Source organism: Balearica regulorum, chromosome 10, assembly GCF_011004875.1.
Source record: "Balearica regulorum gibbericeps isolate bBalReg1 chromosome 10, bBalReg1.pri, whole genome shotgun sequence".
NCBI classification, from domain to species: Eukaryota; Metazoa; Chordata; class Aves; order Gruiformes; family Gruidae; genus Balearica; species Balearica regulorum.
This window is the reverse complement of record NC_046193.1, coordinates 14,733,278-14,752,480: the sequence shown is the minus strand read 5'-3', so window position 1 is coordinate 14,752,480 and position 19,203 is coordinate 14,733,278. Positions and strand designations below refer to the sequence as shown.

The window sequence follows — 19,203 nt, the reverse complement described above, 5'->3', positions numbered from 1 at the left end:
AAGTGGACTGTAGATGAGCAAAGAGATTCTTAGGATGTTGCACCTCAGCCGTACTTTGAGGTTAATTCATTAAAGATAATTGGAATGTTAAATAGTTTCCTATAAGGAACTGCTGCTACAGTGGCCCTACTACTTTTAGTCTGATGGAATCAAATGCTAATTATTAATATTCAGTTTTATGTTATTTATTTACTGACCACCCTGATTACTTCCTTGACTGCTGTCAAGGGTGACAGCCCTTCAGTCATCTGAAAATAAGGACTTGAATGAGGGGAACTTAAGCAAGAGGAACTGCCTGTTCCTGTGTCTGTACCCACAAAGTCTATGTTAAAACTAGGAGCAGTCTTTGTGCTTCACAGCTGATTAAATCCTCGCCAATAGCTCTAAAGTAAATGCGGTCTTTGGTGTGGCGCTCTGAGCAGGCTTGATAAAACCTATGTATCACTGCACCCAAAATTCAAACAAATGGGCTCTTGGCATGGATGTGACATCGGTGGGTTTGCAGCTCAAATACCCAAATTGTGGTCTGGGTGCCTTTGGGACCTGAACGTGGCTTGTTGGACTCCAGTCAGCATGACAGATCCACTGCCCTTGGGAGCAGGGAGAGGAGGTCTGGCTCTCCTGGCTCTGCCCCATCTCCTGCTGGGCAGAGGCCATTTGGTGTGGTGGGACACAATATCCCTGCCCTCATGCAGGAGAAGGGCAAACCAAACAACGCGGGATATGTTCTCCACCATAAAAGCAGAAAGCCAAATAAAAATCTATAGCTTGTTACAGATTTCTTTTGCTTTCCTTTATTTATTACTGTGACATAAGTGTCCTCTGCATCTATTTACTCTTACTTGGGGTCTTGGGCTTGCATATTTCATTTGCCCAGATGGCCTGCATCACTTTGTGAAGGATGATCTTTCTGTGCTGAAAAGGTATGTGTGCCAGGTCCCATGCATGTTATCACTTATTTATTGCCTCCCTGGCGGCATGCTGTCGCCAACAGGCGTATAATTAGAATAGCTCAGGCTGGAGACCTGTGGAAAGTCTGAGTACTTTCATAATTGGCCAGTAAGTGCTGTTTGTCCTCGAATCCTCTATGATTTCTGCTATCGGAAGCTCAAGTTTTAGTGACATATTTATCTTTTTATTTGTATAAAAAGAGGAAATCCTTGCATTTTTGGATCTGTTCTCATTTGTGTTGACTTACTTGATGACTTGTTATTAGAAACAGACGGCTTTTGCTTTTAGAGAAACTTCCAGTCATTTAAACAGAACAGCAGTGTCTCTCTCTTGTGCTCCCACCCTGTACAAAAAGAGAAAAAGGAAAAAGTGAAAAGTAAGAATAGGAGAAAAATGTTATCAGAACCAGCTAAGCCAACAGCATAATCTGCAAGTTCTGTGTGTAGTGTTATGATATCTGAAACATAATTATCAAGCTTAAGTTAATTAGACTAATGCTTAGAAAATCTGGCATGGCAGATTGTGGTAAGTAATTATATATACTGATTAAAAGATGTAATACACAGTGAGCAAAGGCAAAAAGAAAACTCCATTTGATACAGCCAGTGAACATAGACAATTAAGAAGTCAAGTAGATGAGCACTGACAAAGATACTGAACTTTGTGGAAGATGATGGGCAAGATGCCAGTTTCCCAGTGGAACAGATTTTGTATAGTATCAGTCAAACTTTTGTTTTATGAAAATCCATGCTACTGTTTCCTAACTGAAATATATGAAGGGCCACTTGCTTTTTGCGTTAGGATTAGCTGACATGAATACAAGGGTATGTGCAAACAAGAATGTGACATTGGAGTACTAGTTTACATATATATAGAAGTCGTGTAAATGGCTTTTCTTAAAAGCAATTCACAAGATGTCATATGAGAAATAAAGCTGTGAAGACAGTGTCTTCTGCAATTAAATGTAATGTAATAATGCTCACAGGTCAGAATGAATGAGGAGAGCTCGTGTGCCTTGGTACACCTCAGTACGTGCACAGGAAAACCCTCGAAACAGACTGCTGAGAACATAATGTTTTTTGTGAATTTTGCTTAAAGACTATTTGGAAAAAAAAGACAGACCTAAAGAAAGGAGAGAAAAATGTAACAGTAGACTTTTTGTGGAAGAAGTTCTGCTTGCCAGGTACCCTGCTCTGGCTTTGAATGATGTCTAAATGAATAAAATTATTTTGCAAGTCCTCCACAATGTGTGTGACTGTACAACCTATTCCCCAATCAACTACCTCCTGAAGAACGAGTGGGAAACCTGCAAATTCCTGGTCTGGCAAGGTCTGGCAAATTGAGATGAAGCAAGCCCATGCTAGATCCATTCTCACAGCATTTAATCCACAAGTATTTGACTGAGCTTCAGGAGTAATGTACAACCTTTTCTCAGCCGAGCCATGTGTTTTATTCATATCTGCTGGAAATTGCTTTCGTTTCCGTTGATCTCATTGTTTCCTAAGGCATGAAGAAACTGATTGAACTGAAAGCAAACAAAATTACTTTGTGTCTCTGAAAATTGGGAATGTTTGGTTTGCTTTACTCATCTTTGTACCTTTCATACCCTCCATCCTCTCATGTTCATGTGATCGCCCCATCCATGCAGTGTAGAATTTTCTGTAGCATGTCGTCTGGATTATGGTGAGAAAAGGTGGTGATCTGCTGCCAGGGCATCATCACAGGAACAGAACTTGCAAAAATATTGCAAACAAAGTAAGTTCCTGTGACTTTTCCAGATGAATTAGTCTGAAAAGTATGTGCTCAAAGGTTGGAATATTAATTTTATCCAAAAGCAATGATACTGAAGTCTACATATTAAATAATAATTGTTATGCAAATGCTATCAATTCATGATTAATATATAGAAACATGAGAATGTCTGGGAGTGTGTAGCATGGGCAATGGCAACTGTTTTTTCCTAGGCAGTTTAATAAGATTTTCAATGTATTTTCGTCAGACACCTTCCTACTAGTAGAAGCTATCAGCCTTAATTAACTGCAACATGTATCTAGCTAAAATTAATTCTCCCCAAATTCACAGTCCCTTCACTGAAATTAATTGCAGAATATTATATTCCCAGGCCATTATGCTATCCCTGTTCTTCAGCGTGGGCATAATGTGGGTACAACTGTGGTCTTATTACCTAGAAAAAGAATTTGAACAGAAGGCCAACACTGTAGCTTGGAAGAGGAGCAAATAGATTCCTCCTCCTCACAGTGAAGGCAGCCTGTGCCCCTCCACCCCTTCAAAAAGCTGCTGTTAGCCCAGTCTGAGTTTCACCAATTAAGGAAGGGCTCCTGTATAGGGTCCCTTGTCTGTGACTTTGTGTTCTCATTTGGTGTACCATATGAGTTAAGAGGTTCATCAAAGGGGTGAAGGAGCCTGCCTGAACAATACCAAACTGTTCCTCACTTTCCCTCCTCTGCCCTTGTCTGGGTCTTTCCACTAATGCTGGGAAGGCAATGCAGGCATCTCTTGCACAGCTTACACCTGCATCCGTCCATCCCAAACAGAATCTTGGATCGTGTTCTGCTGTGGGTGGTGCATCTTTGAAGTTTGTACAATAAAATAGGTCGGGCAAAACCCCATGTGATGTCCCTTAAGAGGACTTCCCACGTAAGTGAGGAAGTAAGTTTTACAGCAATACTGACTGAAAAGACTGGAAGAAGTGATTGACCATCTGAAACTTCCAATTCTGCTCCTACATCTGGGTCTGATGCCATATACTGCCATCATAACATCAAGAAGTGTAAGCTTCCACTGGGTTTTATAAATATTCCGGACATTGAAGATATTTTTTTCCCCTTCACTGCTACTTTAAGCGATGAATTTACAGACTCTGGGGCATTTACCCTTGACAAAGCTTGTCTGGTTCTTATGCCACTAGGTCAGTGGAATATCAATAGATTCTTAATGCAGTCTGTCTTTTAGAGTTTCTTTCATTTCTTAGAGCAAGAGTAAATGTCATTCATATTGGCAGGTTATAATGGGAACATTGAGATACTAATTTTTAAAAATATACACAGCTTCTTTTAAGTAGTCTTGGTCTCCCTCTTGTGTGTCTTCAGTGTGTCTATAGCAATTACAAGGTTAGATGTCCCTTAAGATGTGAGAAAAGGTCATTTTGTTGTCTTTTCTACCCCATGCCTCAGTGAAATATTCATGGTGCGGCTCAGGTATTGGGATTGGGTTTAATGTTTCGTTGCATTGCCATCTGTTTTGTTGTTGCAGTTGTTGTTGTTTTTTCCCTTGGTGGGGGGTGAGGGAGCATGGAGGCAGTGGTGAGGGCTGCTGGCATATGGGTCCAGACCTGATATAAAAGATGAGCACTGAATCTGCAGGAACAGAGTAGCTCCTCTGATCTGAGCTATTTTCTTTTTAACATTAAAAGTCTTTCTGGCAAAAATCTGCCATTATGCATGTAGATCATCAGTGGTAGATAGTCTCTGTGTCTCCTCAAAGGCTATGAAACCACATTAAAGTAGGCTTTTATATTATATGTAAAGTTCATTCAGATAACTTAGCACAGGCATTGAAATAAAGCTCCTCACCGAGACGAATGGCATTAACAAGTTCCAAGGATGTATTCAGTGGAGTTGGAGAGTGTTGCAGTGGCTCAGTGGCAAAGGGCAGCACAGAGAAAGGCTAAAACTGCAAGGGGATTCAGAGCACCAGGAGCACTTTGCTGCAGGTGCCAGCATCCCTTGGCCACGGCCAGCCCCAACCACCCAGCTGGTGGTGGCACCAACGGCCCTGGGGACAACCACAGTGCCAGAGATCTGACGTGGAGAACACCTCATAGGAGGGGCACGGTGGGTTTCTAACAGATGAGTTTTAAGCTCCCTTGTGACTTTAGTTTTACTATAATGAGGATGTTTGGCCCATAATGTTTCACCAGGATTTTTCAAATAATTTTTGATGCTCTTGCTCTTTTTCAGCATTTCCCTCTTACTGCTGTTGATTTAAATGTCATGACATTTTAAACATGACTTATTATAACAAAACAGTATATAAAACAATATGCTGCATAATAAATGCGGCCATATTTTTCAGAGTGAATGTTAAATGAGAGCAATTTATTCTTCAACCTATTTTAGTACCTACTTACTAGAGGGTATTGGCTGCTTAAATCCCAGGGAGGCAATCTTGGAGGTGAGGTAGCCTTGCATGTGCAAGGCTGAAAGCTAAAGAAGTATTTGAGGGATGCCGGGGGGGGGGGAAAGGCTATCCTGGGAATGTAGCTTCATCCAAGAGTGCTGTGATCCTGAGTGCTGTGGGGAAAGCAGGCAGGGACTGTCCTGGGAAGGTCTGCTGGTGGGTGAGTGTTCCCCTGAGAGGCATGCACAAAAGCAGGCTTTGAAACCCCAGTGGTTTGTCCTAAGTGTGCAGTATGCATCATGTTAGACATCTGAAGTCTCCTTAAAATCCTCCTACAGTCAGTGGAGAGAGTGACTCAGAGCATGAGTTACTCCAGGACACATTGACTGAATGTTTTCTTCTTAATTTCAGAAAATGTTGGTGGGGATTTGTGGAATAGTAATAAGCTAATTCCCCAGAGAAGAAGAAATCTGCTTTCTGTTCTGACCATGGTGGGCTCTTCCTGCAGCTCCCAGAGATGTGATGAGGAAGGTGAAGGTCCCCCCAGGACACGGGGGCACGCTCACGTCCCCCTGCGCACTGAACTGGCTCTGTGCCGATGCCATGGGACTTGCAGCTGACATCCTTTGTGCTGGCAGAAAAATACAAAGAAAACAAATAAACCAAATCAACCTCCCAAACACATGTGCCTTTCTTGGCATATCATGAATCTTACTGAGTGTGCTCAGGGTACGGCAAATATTTATTTAAAGTTAAGAAGATTAGCAGGGGAAGTTCTGACTTTGAAACTCCCTGTGTTGGGAGCCAGAATACATCAGCCTGATACAGGCACCTCGAGGTTATCTCTGCTCTTGGAGTGGGATATGCACATTGCTCTGCAGCTCTGACCTTTTGGGAAAAGGCTTTCAGTCAAGTAATACATGCACCTGCATGAAATTTTTGAATCACTGACTCTATCCTTGATTAAAGTGCTTTTCCTTGATTAAAAATAGCCTTTTTCCAAATGAGTAATGTTGCATGGCAGGCTGTGCACACAGGATAACGTTTTCTCCAGCATTATCACATTGATGACATTGCCATTTCTTACCCAGGTCTCTATGCAACACATTTCTCTTGTGTAGGCAGCCCTCTCTAGCAAATGCCTTTAGGAAGCTCCTCACAATCATCTACCTTTTCTTCCCAGGTGAGGAAGACTGCAGAGGTGTTTATAAGATTATCTGCTAACTAGGAGGTTAATGGGCATGGTGAGAATATATACAAACACATTTATAGATTCTTGCCTGGATTCATATCAGATTGTAAATAGCAGTCCTCCAAGTCTTTGGCAGGACTTCTTACCCCAGTGGATATTACTTCAAGTATCTCCTTTGTAATGTGCTCACTTTCCAAGAATTTTATCTCAGTTGGAGCCAAACTGGAAGTCTGTCAAGATTTGAGCTCTTCAGAGTGTAATCTACATATTTCACCAAATGGCAAATGTGTTTTCTATACAACTGTCGTTCTGCTTGTGGGCTTACTTGTCTTTTATACTTTCAAAAGCAGATATCTTAGGATGCCTTTTATATTTATTCTTTTTCGTATCATTTTTGTATGCAGAATTGTTAGAAACTAGCATTTGCAGAATTTATTTTAGCAAAGCACTTAAACACATATGCTTAAGGGTTTTACTTAACCTTCACGTGTGTTTCCACAACTCTCTTCATCTAAGTGCTTTGCTAAAAACGATGCAGTTATTCCTATGTCCGTGTGAAGTGTGAGGTTCAAGTCATTCCCCAAAGCACAACAATAAAACTGAGAAAATATTTGCAGTCACTGTGAGAGTTGATAGGAGGATAAAAACCCACGCACAGCTCTGATAAACTGAGATTTCCAATGGAATATATGCTTTGAAGCAATAATATCAGCAGCTATGAGGTAGCAGCATATTTCATGCAGCAGTGGTGAAATAGTTGGGGAAGGGTTTTCCAGTAGATAGTTAAAAAAGTTGTCACACAGAATGCAGGCAACTTGGGCTTCTTCTCCATCTCCTTAAATAACTTGGATTTAATGCAACAAGTTAAAACCACCCCAAAGTTGGGGATTTCTGCTTCACACAAGTGCAGATATGGAGGTACAGATAATAGCGGTAAACGTAACATTTTATTATGTTATGGGGAGGGGTGGAAATGAAGTCTTACTATGAGGATATAAGCTAAATATAAAGAGAAGTGAAAGGAAAGAAAGCACTGGGGGAAAAGAGCAAGGAGGACAAGACCAGGGAAAAGAGGTCAAAGGAGCCAATTCAGGAATTAATTTGATGTAAAGGCAGTACAAAAGGAGGTACAGGCGGCTGGAAGTCACCACCAGGACGTCCTTAGTATCATTAAGGGACTGAGGACACATAGCCAGCTCAGTCCTCGAGTTTTTCTCCTACGTGGTGGGATGCTCAAGATGAAGCCCCACCACATCTGCTTGCTACAGCTCAAAAATAAAGGCAGGGATGCGCTGTGGGTGTGTGTTCTTCACATGGCTCTGGGTTCATAAGGGAGTCAGAGGAACAGGTACATGCAGCAACCCTGGGATTGCTTTTGTCTCTGGAAAAAGGTTGCCACTGGAGAGAGGAGATGTTCAGCCTCCTCATAGTTCACATGTTAATCTGATGATGAAATATCACTCCACAGATTTCACCTGAGTGTGGCAACTAAGTATGGAAAAGATGCCTGGGTATCCCAAGGTGTATTGGCAATAATGAATACCAGCAGCTGGGTAATGCCTAATATCTGATCCAAACTGCTGGCAAAACGTCTTTTTTTTTTTTTTTTGTTAGCTGCTGGTTTTGATAATATTATATAATTGCCAAAGCAGCTGAGTTTTGTTGTGTTGCTGCAGTTTGACATAATTACTCTCCATCACTATAATTTTTCTTTTAGTTAAATGCATTGGAGGTTATAAACTCTTAACTATCAACAGTAAATATTCATGGGGAGTGAGAATAGTGCTAACTACTATAAAAGCTTTTTTCCCCACTACTTTTGGCTAGTGCTCTATATTAACAGGTTGCTTTTCTGCTGGTGTTATGGGATAAGTGGAACAAACCATAATATAGATGTTACTTCAAACAACATCCAGTTGTAGACCTAGGTCCCCTATAGTCTGCTGCATTGAGAATTCTGGGCTCCTCCGCAAAGGGCAAGAAGGAGAGGTTCCCCAATGTGAATGTGTTATAAACAATATTGTGTTTCCCTTAAGAATTGCAGTGATAAAAACATAGACCATTCTGCTGCGCTAACAACTTTAATAAAATAACATAAAGCACAACTGTCAGGTCTGCCAGCATCTCACACTGGGAGACATGAGTGAGAAAATGAACGCTTTTCACAAGCAGAAATATTCAAAGAGCTTCAGTGTTTACAAGTAATCAAGACTGACAGTCATAGATTATTGGTGGAAGAGCATTTTCTGCTTGAGGTGAAAGAAGAGGATAATTTATCAGGAAGCCCAAGGAGTCAGACATCAGTAATGATCTGCTTGAAGAAGGGCATATCTTAGAAATAGTGCATTTATTTGTACTGCAAGGCAAGAAGATGTACTAAGTTATAAACAAGAGTCTTAGTTCTTGAAGAATGTTGGACAGATACAGTGTGTAATTTGCTGGGCAACTGCGATTAGAGAATTGACTAATGTGTGTCTCGGTGCTTATCCAGAATATTAAAAGAAAAAGCTAGCATAATAGAGATTGTCTAAAAGAAATGCGTGTGCTGTCCTATCCTCTCCTTTCAGAGATATCTGAGCTACGCTAATCTCTTTGCTTACCTTTTTTTTTTTTAAATGCCTGCACTTCTGAGACACTCCTGTAATACAACAGGTTAGCATTTGGCTTCAGAGAATTTGCAGCTTTGAGTTTTGCAGTATAACATCTTGTCTATGTGATGTGGTGCTTTTGCATCACCTCTCTCTTATGAAAACAGGCAAAGTAGCAGCAGTTTTAATATGGTAACTAGCTTGGAGCTCTATGGAAATGTTTTAGACCGCTACCTGCTCTGTCCATATCCTGATATGCACTCTGGTCTGCAGCGATGCAAGGCTGCGTGTAGGCAGAACCCGGTTGGAATTGCTGTCTGGATACTGAGAAATGCTGCTTCCTAGGGTGCAGCCTGAGAGGGGAAGGATTTGGTTAGCGTTAGAAGATGAAGCCCATATCAGTATAAAATGCTATGGAGATTCATCCATGTGTAGTATGGTATTCATTGTTTCTGTTCCTGTCAAGCTCACCTAAAGCTTATAGCTTTTCTCTTCTTTTTAATCATTATAGCTTCCTAATTCTTTCTTTCATTTAGTGTAGTGATTGTATATTTTAGTTTGTATTTGGCCAACTTCAGCTAACATTACCATAACATTGCTGAGAACAAGCTGTGCTTCCCCGCTCTTCCACTGCTTCATATCTACGGGGGACCTGGGCTTCAGGCGAGACAAGTCTTCCATTACCCACCAAAGAGTGCTTGTCACGAGAGCCTAGTGTGCCTGCAGAGCTCTGCAAAAGCCCCTGGTCATCCCACAGGTGTCCCTGAAAGATCCTGAGCAAAATCTGTCCCCTTTACTTCAGTGTTTTGCACAGAAGTGACTCTTGTAACCTCACCCTGTCTTATTTTCATCTCGCTTGAAATAGCTGCTTATCACAACTGGAAATGCACACATTTGCCTGGGAAGGGAATCTGAAGGTGAGCAGTTTCTTCTAGAAGTAAGTGTTTGTCGCAAGAAGGGCAGCATTGTTGTTCAGGGGCCTTTGGGTAATATGGACGCTCTGTCCCAGGAATCGTGGAGAAGGTAGCAAAACTGGTTTTGAGAGGACGTGGATCAGTCAGTGTCCAGGGAAATCTGGGCAAAATGTCTCTCACAGAAATCATGGCAGGTAGATGGTGTGGGGCTCTGGGTAAGATTTTTTCCAGAACTTGCGGAAGTAGAATTGTTGTACAGAAAGTATCACAGACTTCAAGCTAGTCTATGTTTTGAATATCTCTATCTGAGTAAGGATGTCAGCTCCAGTTCCCCAGCTTTTTCTGACTGGGGAAAAAACAAGGGGAAAACACTAGTTTTTACAGATGGATAGCTGGCAAATAGAGGTATTTTTTCCCTTTGCTTTGAGCAGAACTTAGGAATGTTCTCCAGGTGCAGGAGAGCATTGCTTCCCCTGTATAATCCAAACTTTCAATAGCATGTCAGATGTTTGTAAAGATGCACGGTTGGGACTTGCATATGCGTATGAATATGAACACACTCCAAGGCACAGAAGTCCCTTAGAAACAAGTATTGACAGTTAGATTTTTCCCACCTGAATTCTAAATCAACACAATTTAATACTGAAATATGTATGTTCCTCTTCCCTGAAAGTAGCTTTCCAACTCAGCCAAAATACTACAGCCTCTTTTAAAAAAAAAAAAAAAAAATTAAATAAAGTAGCTCTTGCTTATTGAGGCCCTCACATGGAGAACCTAGTTGAAAAGTACCTTACATAAGAACACATGAAATAACTGGCTGAAACCTAAACCCGTCCATGATCTTGATATCTTGTCACCATTGGAGACCACTAGCAGATGTGAAGAGAAGATTTGAAGAACTGGGCAGGTTCAGAGATGTGCCTCCGTTGTGCTCTCCAGCCCCCATTGATTTCTGGCATGCAGAATCCATGAACTAGAGGTGGTATCAGTAGCCCTTCATTTATTTGTCTTCTATTTATTGGTACTGTTGATCTTGAACCTGCATAATATTTAGCATCCAGAACATCCCTCTAGCAAGGTTATCCATAATTTAACTATTGTGCTTCAGAATGGCTAGCTATACAGTTTGGTTTGTACTGGAGCTGGAGGATGATGGTAGCAGAGAAGGGTAGGCAGACACCAGAGGCAGTTTTCCAAATGTGCACAGTGGTGGCTAGACAATATCAGAAACTAAGTGCCATTGGGGTGATAATTGCTTACTGCACTTCAGAAATTACTGACGCAGCAAGAGGTTTGAAGGCAGAATAGTCCTGGGGTCTTGTTTGGGGAAGCATAGCAATTTTATTCTGAAATAATATTCATTTATAAGTCAGTTGAACAGTGAATACATTGGCCGTGGCAGTGATTTAACACCACAGTCTGTTTGTCATGCCCAGTGTGTCCGCAAAATGCGGATACATCTTTTCAGTATGAGATGCACATGAACGCCTGCCATGGCAGAGCACAGCAAGGCTGTCTTGTGCGCTGCCGTGCCAGGCTGGGGCTTGCTGTGCGGTACCGCGAGCTGTGTACCAGGAGCCAGGGCTGCTGAGGTAGGTTGAGTTTCCAGGCAAGTTTCAGAATTCATTGCTGCTCCCCATATATCTGTTTTAACCTTAAGTCAAAGATTGATTATTTTTAAAGGTTAGCAGTTATGTAGCAAAAGAAGCTTTCTCCTTTACCAGCTTTGAGAAGTCACTGTGGTCTGCGACTTCACACAGTTTTAATTTAGACAACAACAACAGTCATTTCAGGATATGCCTCCTTATTACTGTTCACTTCAGTTTCTTTGAACAGGGAAAATAAAACTACAAGTCAAATCCCCACTTCGCTAGTCTTCTCCTGGAGTCAGCTCTCGCCTGGGTTGTGCGGAAACAGGATAGCAAGGGAGAACAGCAGCCAAATCACGTCACTAAAAGCACTTCTTTCAGGTTAAACAAGGAGACCTTGAGGAACAGGGGCTGCCCTCCCTTGCCTTCTTGCTGTTGCCTGCTGTATCTCCTGCTGATGCCAGGTCGAATGAGCAAGATGTTGCTTTTTTAGAAAAACAGCTCACACCTTAAACAATTGATTTACCACCACTTGGCTCGTCCTGGTGCATCCTCTTGTGAAGTGTAAGTGCTTGCAGTCCATGGAAAGTACAGCATGTATGCTGTTTCCTCTAACTCCCTTTCATTGCCAGCTCAGCTGTGGTGCCCATGCACCGTATAGGTGTGTACAGCGAGGGAGAGCAGGCACATGGACACAAAGGATGCGCTGTACCTGTTCCTGGCTTTTAAATCTTTTTCCCTAATACTGTGGCGTTATTACAAGATGGATTTATAACACACCTAGAGCTAATGTAACAATGAAGATTAGTCCTCTACTAGTCGAACAGTAATGCACTTTAATTTGCCTACAGCTACTGTATCATATTGGCATGAAAAGAAATAGCTTTCTAATGCAGCTTCATCTGCTGAGCAGGAAGAAATCTGTGCTGCAGAATGTAAAACTACATAGGAGTATAGCTGGCAGCAAAATTCAGAGTAGGAGAAACACAGTACAAATAAAAGTATTTGTGAGTTGGATGTATGCTAACAATCCTAGTTTATTGCTAAACATGCCATATACAGTAATGCAGTTTGCTTGGCAGGTTCAGTATTGCTTCACTTTGTTTTTCACTGCTTCATCTTCTGTCCTAACATTTGTCCAGGAATAAAAGGGGTAAATTAATTAGCTTCCAACTTTGTGATGTTAACAAAAAGTTGATATTACTATTTCTTCAGAAGCACTGATGCTGTTAATACAGTCTGTGCTATGCTCTGTACCTAGAGAGACACTGGAAAGCTCAATATTTAAGCCATCAATGCAAATGTTTTTGCTGTCTGTTGTAAATGTAGTCTTCCCTTGATGAGTGGGAGGCATTCTTTGAGTGGACTTGTATACAGATAGTCACTCAAGTGCTGTCACGTTACATTTACCGTAAAATAGAACTCTCCTCTTCTGGAGAGTTGGATGCTTCTCCCTTGTTCTGGAGAGGCAGAGGATGTATTTGAAATTGTCATGTCTGAGATAATAACACTTAATACTTACTGCATGTGGGATAAACATTTTTGCGAGCATATTATGCAAGCTAGATGCAAAAATTGTTTCATATGCTTTTGATGTTTTTCCCCACTAAATCACCAATGAAATATAGTTGTGCTTAAAAGAACAAGTTTTGTTTCTAGACTAGGGATGTGTCTCACTTTCAACAAGGGCAAGGAAGGACTAATAACCTGCATGCACGGAGGGAATGTATCTCTTCTGAAAACCACTGGTATAAACTGCTGGTGGGAAATGGCTGCAACAGGGTCTTGTTATCATAATAGGTCTTTGATGGGAAAGATGGCCCCATGGGCAGAGGAAAAGCTAGAAAGAAAACTTTACATGAATTACTGACAAGGTGTCCGGGCAGCTTCTGCCTAGCTCACTCCATGGATGTAATGGGCACTTCAAAATACCTGAGTGTTTGTTATCCTATGACCTACCAGCTCTGCATCAAAGACTCACAAGGTATCTGACCGTCCACTCACAAAGGTGAACTCTGTCACTGCCTATCAATCACCCTGGCACCTTGCGGTATCGTCATAAATCCATCAGAGCCAGTTAACTACTGTCACCACTCTAAATGAGTAACCTTCACCCTTTATCTCTTCATCACCAGGTCCCTCCATCCCACAGACATGTGGAATAGTTAGATTAGTTGCATATAGGCATGCCCTGAATTTGACAATAAAACTGGAAAAAAAAAACCAACCCAATAAACTGTTTTGTTTTTTTTTTTCTTCCTCTCAAAAAAGTTGCAACGACATGACAAAGAGGATTCCTCTGACAAGTGGAGGACAGAAGAAGAAATGGCAGCTGAAGCAGCAATTCTGAGGAAGTATTTTCAGGAAAATTAAAGGTAATGATTTACACATTGACTTACTCCTGCAACACCCAAAACTCTGTTCAGTCCTCCATAGGCTTCTTAAGGACAGAGGGGAGAATATGTAAAATGTAACAAAAGAAATGAAAGCTCTTAGGTTTGGGTTGTTTCCAAAAGGACACAGCACTCCAACAGTGGCTGAAATAACATGCTCCTTCTTGAACAAATCAGCACCATCCTAGAGCATTTAGTTTCCAGGCAGCAAAAAAATAACATATGTGGAAATCAGAATCATCAGCAGTCACGTAAGAGGAATGTCTAACCTAATATATTCTCCCTGGGTTTTTAGAACACAAAATAGCCTTGATACGTCTATGATGAGTTAAAAACTGCTTTGCCAGTGTGCACCCAGATACATGCATGCACCTATACATACAAAATCCCAGCAGAGTTCAGACTATAGAGCACATAAGCAAATGCTAACTTCAGCTGGCAAATCTTACATCATCTGATCGGTTCAACTTTCATAATTAAGCCTGCTGGAAAACTGCCTGCTCTGCTAAATCTTCCACTGGCCTTAAAAGAAAAAAAGAAGATTTGCAGGGAGGAATAGAAAAGAGAAAACACTTGGCAAACAGTAACATTGGTGCTCTAGAAATTGAGAATTTTTCATTTTGTACTTGGAGTCCCAGAAGCCATATTCTTCCAGAAGAAATGAACTGGCCCCCTGAGATCAATATGAGTTACGCTGGGATGTATGCTGCAGCAATGATGCCAAAACCTCCCTCTCCCCTGTTCCCCATATGTTGTTTGCCATCATCCAGCACTCTCATTTCTCTGTCATTTCTGACTGTTTCATATTTTTTCCTCTGAAGAACCAAAATCCCATAAATATCCCTCTTCTCTGCCTGTGACTCGCTGCTTGCAGCCCAGCTTGAGAAATCTCGAGCTAAACTACGCAGTGTGTGAGTGGCACACTTATGTGGCAGCTCGTCTCCCATGCCATTCTGTCATCTCCGTCTGGGCTGGTTCCTCAGACTTTCCTTTCTGCTTTTTCTTGCATGGTGACTATACTCTTGTCTTCTCCGGTCAAATTAGCTGCCCACACTTCTGTAGACTAGCACAGAGAAAGCTATGTAACACATGCGATTCTGTGAAGGAAACTTGTCCTTGGCATCCAGGACCTAGGGACCTCCAGGATTTGGAGCAGCAGGGTTTGGACTACACAGTCAAGTTTCCACAGTGGCTGCTGGACTTGTATGTAGACACTCATATATTTTCTCAGAAATACACTTCTCAAAAATGAATGACTCAGCCAGAAAGAGCATATCCTTAGGTAATGCATATGTAAGCACTCCTTTCTACTAACAGAGGCATTATGTAGTACTTCATCTATGGCATAGCAGCAAATGAAGATTACTTAGGATAAAATGATGCATCCCTATTCCAATGTGGTGTTGTTCCCCATTATATATTTGGTAGGTTTGGGGAGGGGTGTGTGTGTTTTAGTCTGGTTAGAAATGCTTTTCTGCAGAGATTCTCAAAGGGCTTGGAATTAAATCCCCACATAGCAATAAAATGTTCTTAGGCTCTTTTGATACTAAACACAAAGCTGGATAGATAGTATAAATTCATTCCTGCAAGCAAATTCATGTGGCTGGACTTTTATTTCCATTTATTATGAAAATAAATCAGCGTGTGTCTGCATGGATGACCTCTTGATAAGTTCCCCATGATATTAAGATCATTACCTTTCCTAGAACAGACTGGTAAATTAAATCTTACTGGCATCATTATCATGAGAGTACTTTGCCTACTGCAGGCAGTCCTTCCAACCCTTGATTCCCAACACAAGGCATCACTGTCAATCTCTTCTCCCTGACATCGTTTTGCTTCTGAGGTTTAAGGCTCTGAACCTGAGATAAAGGTATATCTGAGCACCTTTGGAATTTCTCAACCTTTAGTCTCTTAACCTTGCTTCTAAAGTGATGAAGATTGAAAACCTTTGGCAAATTAACAAGGTTATATGCATCCTTCTTTGAAGCTATTTTTGTCTTTCACCTACAAAGGATTTATTTTGCCATTTATAAGTTTACCTGGATGCTATTTGACTTGAGTTTTTTCATGCGGCACAGGGAAAGTCAGAAAGAGCTGAACATGGGTGTTCTGGAGCCAATAAATGGCATTTTTTTAAGGCCTCATTATTTTTCTACCTAAGTGTTTTGTTCAAAGAAGTCTAGCTCAGCTAGATTAGCCTGGACAGCCTGAGCTGTCTTTCAGAGCTTTCCCAGCTACCCTTACATTTATCACAAGTCCTTCACCAACTGTCACAAGTCCTATAGACTGGACTAGGTACAGTAGCACCTTTTACCTGTATTTATAGACTATCTGATCAAGAAGGACTTGCAGATGACTTTTCTTTTTCCTAAGAAATACTTGTTTAAGGCAAGAAGCTCTTGATTTTTTTCCTAATACATTTGCTGGTGCTGATCCCTCTTGTCTGGTTGGATAGCCACAGCTGAGTGTTTCTGCACCAGTCCTCAGGTGATCAGAAATATCCAGTCACTTGCTTGAAGAACTGAACCCCACTTAGCCTTGCTAAGTTTACACCCTTAAGAAAATACTTGTCTTAAAATAATTGATTTGTGTGTGTAATTGCCTAGAGTGGATGAAACTAAAATCAGTGAGTGAAGTTGTTTTGCACGTGTTTCTAGTCTTTCACTGCATGTCCCCATGCCACTGTATCCCATCCTATTAGAAGGACTTACCACTTTTTGAACACCCCAAGCGTGTGCGGGCTCTGCAGGGCTGCTCATGGTGCTGTGTCAGCAGAGCTGAAGTTCAGCAGAACTTCATGTGGCTCTGGAGGAGGACAAGAAGGGTATTAACATATAATTGCCCCAGTTAGTCACTCTCTTGCTTAGTAGCACCGAGATTTGACCTCTTTAGTAGCCATTCCTTGTTCAGTGTTGGCTGTCACGTGGTCAGTTGTGATACATATAATTACTGGTCACTTTTTGGGGTGGATATGCAGGGAAAGAGTCCTTACTCAAAGAACAAGATTTGATGCAGCAGCTTAATTTCCAAGACTATTTTCAGATGCACCTCTTAAATTTTCTAACTGTCTATAGCTGGGTAAGTGTTTTGATAGTCTGTTTTGTGCATTTTAAATTACACATGCTAGCAAAAAGGCTAAAGATTAAAAGAGTAACCTTCAGATAGTGTATGAAAAATGCTTCTCTTCAAAGGCAGTTTCACTGTGGTGGTGTTGCTGAAGAAAGAACCAGGCTGCACAAGTTTCAGTAGAAGTTTTCCTATTTTTATGCATAACTGAAGTAATACTTTTATGCTATTAGAAAAGTAGTCAGTCTTAAGTATGATGTCAAAATGTCCCTTCACATAAAGGGGGTTGACAGTGATACTCTGTTGCCTAGTGCTTTTTGAGTTACAAATGTTTAATAGCTTTTAATTGCTTAACCATATGAATATTTTGTGTCATTCAACATGCAAAATTCATTTAAAAATCTCTCCAAATCATGCGGGCTGCACAGTGGTGCAGGATTTCTGATGTCAATTCTCCCCTTCATCCCCAGTCTGGTAATGTTTCTGGAGAATACAGTCTTTTCAACATTGTCAGAGAATATGAATTTTATTCATTTTTTCCCCCCACTGTGAAAGAGAGATGATCTTATTCTTTGAGAGCACTCATCCTGCCTCACAGCTGCCCCTTCTGCACCAAGATCTCAGCATGTGTGAAAAGATGCTGTTCTATTGACTTCAGCAGGGAAAGTACCACTGTTAGCAGCAGCTGACCAGAGGGAATTTCAGCTGGCAATTTGGCCTCTGTCTGGTTTTGCTCCAGCACCTCTGACAATCCATGCTGTATGTGTGAGAGCAAGCACCAGAGCAATCCCATCACTTTCCTTAAATTTAGGCAAGTATGACAAGATGGCTCGCAACACCCTTCTGTTGTTGCTTTATTGTAAGAAAAGCCCTCCTACTATTTCTGGTACTTTAAATTTAATAAACATACAAAATAATGACTATGCCTTGGAGTGGATCCACAGAGTGGATCTGGGACACATGCCATGCAGCGAGGACACAGTCTGCCCTAGAAGATGCTGTACCTGCAGTGTGGACCACAGAACAGGTTGTCTCCTGGGTGGGTACCACAGTGACAACAGAGACATAGCCAAGATATTTTCTGCAATAGATGCTCTTCCATTGTAGGCAGCCTGTTGGCAAGCAGAATCACCACGCAGTCAGAGAAAACACAATGTGTTGTGGGCTCTGGTAGGGGGAATAGGAGCAGGGGAGAGGGGCACAAGCAGGCAGGGGCCCCTCAGTTGTGGGAGCCTTGCTTTATAAGCATGGCAATTTTTTGAGTGGTTACACTGGAGTAAGACTCAAGGTGGTGCCTGGTCCTGGGGACTTTCCGGAGAGCTGTTAGTGGCTGCATGTAGGAGCTGTTTGCATATAATCCCTAAGTAAATACGCATCCTAGTAATCAGCTATAGATTTCCCTGCACTCCAGACTTAAGTACTATTAATTATATTTCCCACTCAGAAGCCTCTAAGAACCATTAATCAGAAAGCAGGAGCTGATGGTTTGCTTGTGTCTGTGAAACCATTATGACCTGAGAGTGAAGTATAAGCTTCAAAAGAAACATGTTTTATGAAGGTCACCTTGGAAAACATCATAACAATCTGTCAGGAGAAGAGAATGCAGCATTCCAAGTGTGCGTTTCAGTGTGACATTATGCTTTAAGTAGTTGGAAATAGCAAAAAGAAGGTGGATCAGAGCATAGGGTCTATGCTTTTTCACCCCAAATTCTCTTTTCTGCAGTAACTATGTGTAAAGTAATCTTTTTGTCATTTCAATGGAATGCCAGAAAAGTTAATATCAATGGAAATCCAACAGATGAATGTAATCTGGCCCTTGCTGGTATATTTGAAGTGTAAAACATCCAGAGCCACCACTTCTGCATCAGGGAGAAGGTTTATGCACAGGAGTTAAATTATCTCTTCGAGGGAAGATGTAAACAGCCAGAAGAATCACAGTGACTGTCTCCAGCAGTAATACCCACCCTAGAAAGCTCAGGGCAAAAGGCTTCCCCAAATAAATGTGCTGTGCTAACACACAGCAGCCTCAGCATTGAAGTTGGTTTTTTTTTCTGGTAGAAACATATCATTATTCTTATGAAAACAAAGCTGCAACAGACTTAGCTATGGTTATAAGTGAAATGTCTTCCTCTTGTAGGAGGCCAACATAAGCATAATGTTCCCCTCACACCTATTCCAGGGTTCTATTTTGAGGCTGTAAGTGGTACTGTGCTAAAAGTTATACACCTCATTCTCTGGACTTCCATTTCCCTATAGGTGGCCATTTAATTCAGCTGTAAAGAGTACATGAATTCCATACAGCACTGCTTGGATCCTGTAATTATAGCTACAGTAGAAACGTAGCCAGAGACACAGACAAGATTGTAC

General features: G+C 41.4%; 1 protein-coding gene across 9 annotated transcripts in view; it reads left to right on the top strand.

Annotated features, from left to right (window-relative positions):
• FHIT (fragile histidine triad diadenosine triphosphatase) overlaps nt 1-19,203 on the top strand; it is a 615,120-nt gene that overhangs the window by 592,353 nt on the left and 3,564 nt on the right. For all 9 annotated transcript variants that reach the window (XM_075762300.1, XM_075762299.1, XM_075762304.1 and 6 more), the window contains one exon: nt 13,646-13,749. In XM_075762300.1, coding sequence (XP_075618415.1) covers nt 13,646-13,747 — 102 coding nt within the window. In that variant the 3' untranslated portion in view covers nt 13,748-13,749. The remainder of the gene's footprint in view (nt 1-13,645; nt 13,750-19,203) is intronic.